The 10,093-nt window shown below is 44.6% G+C and overlaps 2 protein-coding genes across 4 annotated transcripts; both read right to left on the bottom strand.

Moving 5' to 3' along the window:
• Positions 1-423: 423 nt before the first annotated feature.
• LOC147972977 (glutamate NMDA receptor subunit epsilon-1, putative (DUF3598)) lies at positions 424-2,742 on the bottom strand. Of its 3 annotated transcripts, none has more exons than XM_087521787.1 (7): positions 2,354-2,668; positions 2,127-2,268; positions 1,897-2,017; positions 1,695-1,813; positions 1,420-1,609; positions 1,182-1,328; positions 424-803 (listed from the first exon to the last, which is right to left on the bottom strand). In XM_087521787.1, exons 1-7 carry the CDS (start codon positions 2,598-2,600, stop codon positions 513-515), a joined length of 1,257 nt encoding a protein of 418 aa, XP_087377913.1. In that variant the 5' UTR covers positions 2,601-2,668; the 3' UTR covers positions 424-512. The 3 variants fall into 3 exon arrangements, with proteins under 3 accessions (XP_087377913.1, XP_087377911.1, XP_087377912.1); XM_087521785.1 differs by having other exon boundaries at positions 427-803; positions 2,358-2,742; XM_087521786.1 differs by having other exon boundaries at positions 440-803; positions 2,174-2,268; positions 2,358-2,662.
• A 73-nt stretch (positions 2,743-2,815) lies between these two features.
• Positions 2,816-8,754, bottom strand: LOC147972976 (mitotic checkpoint protein BUB3.3-like). The gene is made up of 9 exons (XM_087521789.1): positions 8,280-8,754; positions 7,873-8,003; positions 6,322-6,404; positions 5,713-5,967; positions 5,407-5,479; positions 4,920-5,000; positions 4,762-4,840; positions 3,792-3,892; positions 2,816-3,190 (listed from the first exon to the last, which is right to left on the bottom strand). The coding sequence occupies exons 1-9, from the start codon at positions 8,373-8,375 to the stop codon at positions 3,121-3,123; spliced, it is 969 nt and encodes a 322-aa protein (XP_087377915.1). The 5' UTR covers positions 8,376-8,754; the 3' UTR covers positions 2,816-3,120.
• Between the last annotated feature and the right edge of the window lie 1,339 nt (positions 8,755-10,093).

Below are 10,093 nucleotides of genomic sequence, written 5' to 3'. Positions count from 1 at the left end.
TTGTAAGATGTTGCAAACATCTACATTAAACTGTGCACTTGTCACAAACATCGTCTATTGACGAACGAACGACGTGGAGTTCCTAGACCTGCTTTCGACTAATCCACTCCATTCATTGACCACACCTTTTTTTGCACTTCCAAGATTTTGAAACAAAGATAGAAGAACGTGCTACTACCATCACCAGTTCAGATACAAATCGCATTCCAGTAGTCAGCAAAACCAATTCTATTCGAAGATGGCATTTGAAAGGGCAAAGAGGTTACCGTGTATTTATATGCCAAAGTAGAATTAGAATACCAGTTAGTTTATGAATGCAAATACAAAATTTAGCCAAAGAAGAAAGAAGAAGCAGCTCGATATTTCAAGAAAAAGGTATTGCCATAGAAACAATATATATTTATCTATCGTGTATTGATCAATGTACGACGACACTAGCCAGTGAGATTACTGAAAAGCTCATAAAATTGGTGCATTACGTTTTGTACAAAGAAAAGCTTCGACTCACTGACTCATACTTTGGTCTCTAAGAAGTAGGTCGACGAAACAGCCAGACCAGCCGAGTCGAAAGTCCGCACGAGCCGCTGCCTCTTTCCTGGTGATTCCATCCAACAAAACTCCAAATTAAAAGGATCTAACTGCTCAATGCACTTGCTGATGTCTGATGGATACCCCATGTACATCCCTCCAGGTAGCAAAGTAATCTCATATCCTCCATCAAACTGAAGCAAGTTGCTATTCGCTACTCCTGTCCAGTGGATCGTTGTTGTCGTGCTAGTTCCGGTTTTCGTTGATATATTATCCTATGAAGATAAGAAACCATTGATACAAAAGTCTTTGAACAAATATATATATATATATATATATATATATATATATATATAGTCTTTAAAGAAAATGTAGCAATACTTAGAAAACATTTCTTCCGCAGTACCTTTTGACATTGAATAAAAAAATACTACATAATTTTAGCGTCGTCTAACCAGGAATTATTTTAGTGCTTATAAGACACACTGTTATGTAATAGATGTTGATGTCCGCATGGATAAAGATAAGACACCAATCCACGCACGCCATGCAACCCTTGAAATCCATTAGCTACAAGTTCAGCTCCAGTTATCTAGATCCATTTTTCCAAAACATTTGTTGGAATTACCTCTACCATAGACTCTGAAACATACCTGAACCAGCTGACCGTTATTGTCCATTTCAAGGAGGACAACCGTATCAGCCTCATCGAGCGTTGCTCCATACACCCCGCTCCTCTTCGTCACAGAATGGCCCTCCCACCTTCCAAGCAGAGCATTTATCCTATCGTTGCTGGGATTCTAGTGACAAAGGATAAATGGTATACCTTTTCATGACCCTGTCGTAAGTTCATCGATACGAAGATTACAGCACTTGACCATGAGAACTCACCTCTGGATCATCAGTTGAAGAGTGGGTAAGTGGCACTATGGAGCCCTGATTTTCATGAAAAACAATAAGTGTATTGAGCACTCCATTTGGGTCCATTATGTGGAAAGCTCTTACTCGACCATTGCCATCAAGAGAGTAAATACAATTCTCACAGACAATAGATGGTTTACGAGAAGGAAGCTTCAAGTTTCTGTTGAAGTCAAAACAGATACATCTTATGATAAGGGCATCATAATGCAGGTAAACACCTAAGACAATGGATAATATATGTTTACTTGGGGGACTCTTCACCAGTATCATCATCTCCGAGCACACCGGCTCGAAGGACAGTCTCCAGCATTCCAGCGGTCTGATATCTCAACGCAAATGCCTTCTGGTCAGGGAAGAACCCAATCTGTGCACTAAACAATATATCTCGTTAAAAATGCTCGGAACCAAAAAAAAGTAAAAACATAATAACCAAGAACTTCAGTCCACCTGCTGATATTTGTCTACAGTGAACATGTTGGTCTCTTTGATTTTGTACTCCGCCCACTCCGGTTCAGGATCCTCCTCGTCTGCAAATGTTATCCCGGACGATGCCTGCTTGATATACAGCCTGCAAGACACAATTGCAGATACATCATTCAGGGAACAAGGTCCTGGGATAACATTTGCATGAGGCTTGGATGGTCAAAATGCTTGCAGAAATCAGCTTAGAACTTGACTTGACTGAAGATGCAGACAAGTGAACATAGTAACACCGAAGCATTACGATTGCATGAGGCTGATGAGGTCGCCCTCTCCGTAGGTGCTGGCGGACAGGCGCGTGCTGATCTCCTGCTGCACCCTCCCGTGCGCATCGAATTGCTGCACACAGACAATGCTTAAGCGAAGCAGGGACCCGGAAGCAGGGAGGCTTTGGGGATTATAAAGGGCGGAGGGCGGCGCGTACGTACGTAGAAGACGCCGTTCCACTTGCCGACGTTGAGGTCGAAGAAGCTGCAGAGGTTGTCGATGCTCATGGCCTCGTCCTCGTCCACCTCCGGCGCGCCCGTGACCGCCGCCCGGGCGCAGAGCCGGCCGCGCCGGAGCTGGGGGAGGCGGTGGTGGGCCGGCACGGCGGCGCAGGGGCGTCGGTTGCCCCGTGGATGCGGAACCGCGGAGGCGGCCAGACGGAGGCCCACGAGGGTTTCCGCCATGGCCAGCGGAGTGAAGCGGGAGGAGAGGGGTGTTGGTGTTTTTGCGTTCAGCTGCTCTCTGAACCTTATCGATTCTGACCCTCGCCGTTGGTGAAGACGTATTGCAAGTGAAATACGTATTCGCCATGGCAAAGCGCGTTTTCACGTTTCCTACTTCTAACATATGCAGTTTCTACTTTCTAGCAGAAAAAGAAATAAAAATACAACGTTGCACCTGCAGGATCAAGCTCCACTTTACACTTACGTCTGAAAAAAATATCACAACTCTACACAACTGCATATAAATTATAAAATACTACAATCGTTGCTCCAGTCAAGGCAAGGCACACCAGGTGTATAGCAATCAAAAGATGGCATGAATGCCTAAACATACATACAACAAAACACAACACAACATATGATGGCATGAGTGCTACTCTGCCCGGCTCAATAATGTTAGGGGGGAGGCTACAGTCGCAGGCTTGATTAGTTGTACAAGAAGTAGGCTGGACCGGTCTGGGTAAGAAGAGAGCTTCTACTCTCAGGGAGACTTTTTCCTTTTGGAATCCCGCATCGTTTCGATAAATATCTGGTGCCCCTCCACCTCCAACCTGACCAACAGAAACAGAACATACAAGGGTGTTAACTGGTTACCAAAAACGGACTAGCACATGCTTTCTTATCTTATAGAAACGAAAAGAGACGCGATGATGAAACGCCAGTGACCATATAGTGCTACAATAGACAAATGCCAAATTCGAGATAGAAGCGCAGCAGACAACAAACCCAAGGCAGATGCCAATCATAGGTCCACAATGATCAGTGTGCAGAACACCCAGGCTAAGACTAGGGCAACTATGCAGCCAAAATCAAGAGAGGGTATTTTGTCGACGAGGTAGCAAGAAAGAACTATGTTTAGCAAAAAGTTTCAGGCTGCCAACAAGCTCAATAATGATGAGGAAACATTTTCTGTAGGGCCTAGTCGACATATGTACACGGCACAACTTGGAAGTGCAGACATATCTAGTCGATGCTAATCTCATTGGCACAGTCGTTTTTCATGCATAACTGAATATAGGTGAAGGCACGTGAATATGTCAATTATTTTTAGCAGCAGTGTCTCAATGGTAGTTGTGCTTCACAAATTCAAGATGAATAGAATGTTACTAATGATAAAGCAATAAGAGGATTTGTGATTTAGTAACCACTCACACTCTATCTGCTCCTTGATGAGTATAGTTTGAAGCAACAGCCAAGAGTTGGCCACTATGGTTATACGCCATCGACGCCACACTGCCCGAAAAGCTAGGAAACTGCACGGGTAAAATGATTATACTTTCAAGTTACAAACCGAAGAACAAAAAAGGAAGCACAGTACGTGATAGTAAAAATACAATTGAAAATAAAACTATCACAGGCAGGGCCCAAAAGTTTGCTTTTATGTTTAGTTGTTCATGGCAGCATCAATCATGTAATGCGTGCAATCTTAAGTCCATATATTTAGCAAGTGTTCAGTACTTAAGAAACCTTGTGAAGAAACTAAGAATAATATTGGTCGACCAGATGTTTCTTCAAAATACTGCCTCCGTTCGGAATTACTTGTCGCGGAAATGGATGAATCTAGAACTAAAATGTCTAGATACATCCATATTCGAGACAAGTAATTCCGAACGGAGGGAGTATAACAGAAACAGCCCACTTCTTTCGGTTTGCAGAATATTGCGTTCTTCTAATAGTAGTTTTGTATATTTGTGTCACATATGTCCAATGTGTATGTAACATGTGAAATAGTCTTTTCACAGCGGTTTCTCAGAAAAAATTATACTAAAGGCCTGTTCGGAATTCCACCAGCTCCACGAAATTCCAGGAGCTGTGGAGCCAGGAAATAGCTGCTCTGCAGTTTTCAACTGCAACTCCACCAACTCCGGGAGTGGAGTTGTGGAGTGGAGGTGCTCCGAACAGGGCCTAACAGGAATGGTACTCCTACCATGATGCTCATATTTCCAGTCTATTCACAACAGTTCTTAGCTAATAGATAAAGTTTAGCAGGAGGACCTTGGGTAAGACGCCACTCTCAAGTGATGTGACACGTTTAGTGAATTTCCCACCCCATGTAACTACTTCCTTTTTAGGTCAAACAGTCTATAATCAAGATGTAATTTTTAGAAGAACCAGATATTACCTCAAGCAGCTTCTTTTTTTTAAAAGCATCCCAGGCAATGGCATATCCTTCATTATCTCCAGTAACAAAAGTTTGCTTGCTGCCAACCAGAGCATACAAATTTAATTTCACTTTGAGAAGAATTGTAGTAGGAAAATGTACAAAATTACAAGACTTACGATGGATGAACTGCTATACTATTTACGGGAACTAAACTGGATGTTCCATCTTTTGATCTTGGATGACATCGAAATGTATATCTGCAAAAGCACAAATATCTCAAGAAGTTACATGGGTAATTGGCACTTCAGGTGCATCTACTTTGTTCTAGGCTTAGATTAGTCCCTCTACTTTAAAAATGCCAACTATGTTCCACAGTCGGCCCTCCGGTGAATGAATATAAGATGGACAGGAAACTGAAACATATGAGCAACTTATCTACTTTAGATAGAGGTTACACATGACATAATCAGCAATTTTGGCATATATTGTTACTCATGTTGATTTCGACTTTATTGCATTTTACATATATGCATAATAGATACTTCCATTAGTAACAAGTGCAGCAATATAAGAAAGAAACCTAAAATGTCAATCACGGTTGTACATCATCCCAATGCAAATAAACCGAACAAAAATGAGCAGAAAGGAAGTACCAAAACTAACCCCATGTCATTGTCTACTTTATGGTCAAAATACTTCAACGCAACAGTTCCATCCATATATCCAGCCGCGTAACCTAATAAAAGTGTATCCAGCCATCAGTCAGAAATCAAGATATCTGTAATTAAAAAACAGCTACTTTAGATCAACAAATAACACTTATTCAAGTCATTAAGCATTCAATAAAATATGTATGTATGTATGTATGTATGTATGTATGTATATACTAGACTCCACCATCGTCCCTTCCATGATTCTGCTTCAAACATAATAACTAGCAGTTCCTAAAGAAACATGAAATATCCATACCATTCCACTCTGCAGAAGCACAAAGACACCGTATATGATGCTTCAAGGGGGAATCTTTTGCCTTAATCGGCCCTGTTAAATTCCTCATGTCATACCAGTAAACATCACTCTCAACTGTGACTAATATATACATGCCACAGACTGAAAGTGATACCACCACTGAATCTAACATGAAAGTGTGGTTAGGGTTTACACTTCTTGTGTGTGTATCCCAGAAAAGTAACTTCTTGTCAAGGCTAGAAGTTACCAGTTGACCTGAAAATAATGTAAAAGGTACTATTAGTAAACGCAAGCTCCAATGTGAGAAGTAAATATATTAAGAAGCAACTTTGACTGTTTTGAACAATGAAAAAATCAGTACATAGATATTTCGTATTAGTCAGTAATGTCATAGTTTACAACTAAAAAACTATGAGGCTAAACCATCAGTCCACCACCATCCCAGTGGTACTGTTCGAATTGGGCATTAAAAAGCTTAGGTTCATAGTATAATTTCCTATTCAGTAAATGAGGATACGATACACCCTGTTTTATTAAGGCATCTAATGCTCCAGGAAAAACACCCAAAAAATCAGAGAGGAGATCATTAAAATTGGCAATGCAACTTACCAGTAATCTGGGAGAACTCAGTGCTGACAACCACATCGTCATGCAGACCCACTGTATCTTGAGCCCCTGAATTCAAGTCATACCTGGGAATATTCTCATCAGCATAAATACTAATGCATATAAAATAGAGAAGGCCAGGATTGAGACATTATTTTTTAGTGCAAAATGTAAAACAGCAGTGACGGGGACACACCAAACTTTCCTACTTCAGTTCTGATGTATATTCAATAGTGTTAATGCAGTGAAATTGTACTCCCTCCGTTCCGAATTACTTGTCGCAGAAATGGATGTATCTAGATGTATTTTAGTTCTAGATACATCCATTTCTGCGACGAGTAATTTGGAACGGAGGGAGTAAAAACCAAGGCAATTTATCTGTTTGGGCTTGTTGGCTTGTAAAGTTTTACTTCTGAATTTCATGTAAGGGATGTGTGTTGGAGTTGAAAAGAAAATTGGTGGAGGAAGGGCTGAGGGCTGATGAAACTAGTCATAAATCCATGCATCTGCTTCATCTGCACGGGCTAGTTTTTCAAGGACAAACAAACAGTAAAGAAATGGTGTGCTTACAATGTGACATACAATTGCACATAGGAATGTGAAATGTAGGGAAAACATGTTACTAATACGTTTTCAAAATATTACTCTTCAAAACTAGAAAGAGATGAATCAAAAATAAAAAAGAAAAACAGTTATCATAAGTTACAGTTGATCCAGTATAGGTGTGGTATTGTTTGTTTTCTCGCTTAATGTGGAAAGTTCTGAACATTACTGGAGATAGGGAAGTCATTGCTTCATGTTCTGAACATTACATTTATACACATATAACAGAAATAACTCAACCGGGATTCATTAAATCTAACATGTCGATAAATTGGATCTTCTTTTCCCATAAGGGGCGCTTTATTACTTAAAATGTTTAAGTATTACACCGGCCTCTGAAATTGGATCTTCTAATGGCCTCCATCGCCACTATTTGATCTACACTCTTTGTCTTTTCTATATGCAGTTGGCATGCAGCATTAAATTTCAACTTTCTTCTGCCCAATACTACCTAAAACAGATAGCTAAAAGCAAAACACATAAAAGTGACTGAAACAAACCGTATTATCAGAATTTCACCCATAAAGCCAAGCAGCTGATATAGATGGGGTTACATTTGTTTTGTCTGACATTTTTCATTTCCATTGTATACTTCAATTTATCTGCTGAAATAAAGTACATAGATATGTAGCTGAAATTATTCTAATTTCAGAGTTTACCTTAAATAATTACAAAGGTAAATAATACAATTCCTACTGCCATGCTCTGAACGAATTCTACCAGGCTTTATGAAGTGTGAAATGTCGATACAAATAGATCTTCTAGTTGAATGGGTCAGATTTTATTTCTAGTTTTGTCTCTTAGAATTAATATGGTGCCTCAAAGGGGGCTGTAATCAGAACAGAGGACAGTGCCCCTACATTTGGAAAAGAAGAACGCTACAAGCATTATGTTTCTGTCATGCTTAAGCACATGGATTTCGTGAAGTGTTGCAACTAATTGTGTTGATACCTTATTACAGATCCATCCGAACCGCCTGCGAAGGCCGCAGACTCATCTTTGAAACAGCAGTCCAGAAGTGCTGCCTCAGAATTCGCCTCCAGCCGGAGAATGGATTTGTCTGCATCGTACAGCCGCATTCCCTGCAGAACAAAGTTCCGCACGAAACCCTGTCAGGAATCTCCTCCTCAAAGATAAAGTGCCCTAATTTCATCTCAAATAAATGCATCAAATTCGGAAGCCAGGATGAGCTAAATTGGGCAAGAGTTACAGCGAATCTTCCCCAAAAATGTTCGAGAAAACACACACCTGGCTAATTGCGCCGCCCTCGAATCTAAACAAACCACATGTAGAAGCATGCTACTACCACCAAGAGACGGCGAAGCCAAAAAAGATAAGGAGGGGGAGAGAGATCTCACCGAGTCCCAGGAGGAGACTATGAGGTTGTTAGAGGACGGCGCGAATCGAACCCTGGAGACGGCGCCGGCGCCAGCCGCCAGCCCTCGCCTCGCCATCGCGCGGTCTCAGAAAGTAGGAGCGAGGGTTTGGGAGTTTTGAGTTCTCCCGGCGCGCTCCTGGGAAGATGGCAGCGCCGCCGCTTCTTGCCGCTACCTTCCCCCGAACAGCTGGCTGCGGCGTCCCACAGCGATGGAAGAGACGGCGGGCGCAGGCGGGCGCGCGGAGGAGTTGCGCCGAGCCGGAGCGCTGCCGTCGGCCGCGGTGTCCCCCGGAGTGGCGGGGAAGGCGACGGAGCAGGCGGAGGTTGGCTTGCCTCCAGAGGGTGCGGCGGCGGTTGGGGATGAACGGGATGCGCGACGGCGGGCGCGTCGGGTGAATTGAATTTGGGTCGACCTGGGCGCGGGATGGCTTGTGTTTCTTTTCTCGTTCTTGAAAATTTGCTCATTCGCCACAAGGGTAAGGTGGTATTTTCATATGCATAGCCAACTGTATTCTCCATACATTGGTTAATTCCACACCTAAAAACTTACTGTAGTTGGAAAGAACTTGATGTAGTCGTAGGCTCGTAGCTAATACTCTATTAGCTAATGTTTGCCTATTTTCCCAAAGTAACGAGTCTTCCAAATTAGAGATACCAGAAAAACGGCATGTCTGGCGGCATGGGGAAAACCCTAACCGTCGCTGTCAGTAGGCCTCCCTCCCCCCACTCGCCGCCGTTCGAGGGCCCACACGGCAAAGTTGTGCTGACTTGGGAGGTGGCGGCACGGCAGTAAGAGCATCTCCAGCCGTTGGCCTCTCAGGGGGCGCGTAAAATCGCCTCCTCGAGGCGAGTCGGCGCTAAACTCAGCGTGGGGGCTTACGGATTCCCAGCCGCCGGCCCCAGGGTTGTCCCCAGAAGCCTTTTTTAAGGAATTCGGCAAAGTTCGGCAAACTGGACAAATATTCGACTAAAGTTCGGTAAACTGGACAAATATTCGACATTACATAACAAAGTTTTTTTTTTAAAAAGGTCGCAACTACAACTACGGGGCGAAGAAGTCGCTGAGCGCGGCGAAGTCGCCGACGTCGCCGCCACCGTTGCCGCCGTCCTCGTCGGCCTTCTCCTCCTTGATGCGGCCACCTCTGCTGGACCCCTGCCCGGCGTCGCCCTGGCGGACCGGTGGTGGCGGCGCGTCATCGTCGCTGTCGTCGAGGACCATGACGCCGCCCTCATCGCGTCCACGGCGTCGAGCGGCGAACTGCTCGTAGGCTCGGCACTGGAGCTCCAGCTCCGTCCGCGTCCAGTTTTCACGCGCCCACTTCAAGGCCGCCTCGTCGTCGAGCTCCTCCTTGACGCCGCCGGCAAGACCTGGCTCCGTCTTCACGACGGCGAGACCCGGCTCCGTCTTCACGACGGTGAGGCCCAGCTCCGTCTTCGGTTTGATGTAGCGGGAAGGAGCCGAGGAGGAGGCGCGCCCGTCGCCCTCGTTGATGATGATGTCGGCGCTGTGGGTGCGCCGGCCGAGCGGCGTCTCCACTGCAGGCTCAGCCTTGACGCCGAACACCACCGACGAGCTGGAGGAGTGGGAGGAGGAGCGGAAGGAGGAGTGCGAGGAGGAAGATGAGGAGGAAGATGAGGAGGAACCGAACCTCCTGGGCATCCATTGCCCGGCGCTCCGGCGGGGGACCAGGGCGGCCGCCGCGGCAGGGTATGCCAGCGGCGGGTCATTGTCGCCCTCGAGGTACTGGAGAACCTCGTGGAGTGTGCGGCCGGGGGCGCCCCACTATAGGCGGC

The sequence above is a fragment of the Triticum urartu genome, chromosome 5A (assembly GCF_056163025.1).
Source record: "Triticum urartu cultivar PI428250 chromosome 5A, HENAU_Tu73, whole genome shotgun sequence".
Lineage (NCBI taxonomy): Eukaryota > Viridiplantae > Streptophyta > Magnoliopsida > Poales > Poaceae > Triticum > Triticum urartu.
The sequence above is the reverse complement of the archived record's forward strand: the minus strand, read 5'-3'. Positions and strand labels throughout refer to the sequence as shown.

Bases quoted from the DNA above. Each gene is read 5' to 3' on its own strand.
- LOC147972977 (XM_087521785.1), bottom strand. From the start codon at position 2,727: ATGGCGAATACGTATTTCACTTGCAATACGTCTTCACCAACGGCGAGG. The intron at 2,269-2,357 runs GTACGTACGCGC...GTCTGTGTGCAG, and splicing joins AGTGGAACGGCGTCTTCTAC to CAATTCGATGCGCACGGGAG. The intron at 1,814-1,896 runs GTGGACTGAAGT...TTTAGTGCACAG, and splicing joins CTGTAGACAAATATCAGCAG to ATTGGGTTCTTCCCTGACCA.
- LOC147972976 (XM_087521789.1), bottom strand. From the start codon at position 8,375: ATGGCGAGGCGAGGGCTGGCGGCTGGCGCCGGCGCCGTCTCCAGGGTT. The intron at 6,405-7,872 runs GTATCAACACAA...GAATATTCCCAG, and splicing joins TCGGATGGATCTGTAATAAG to GTATGACTTGAATTCAGGGG. The intron at 4,841-4,919 runs GTAAGTCTTGTA...TCTGGTTGGCAG, and splicing joins AGTATAGCAGTTCATCCATC to CAAGCAAACTTTTGTTACTG.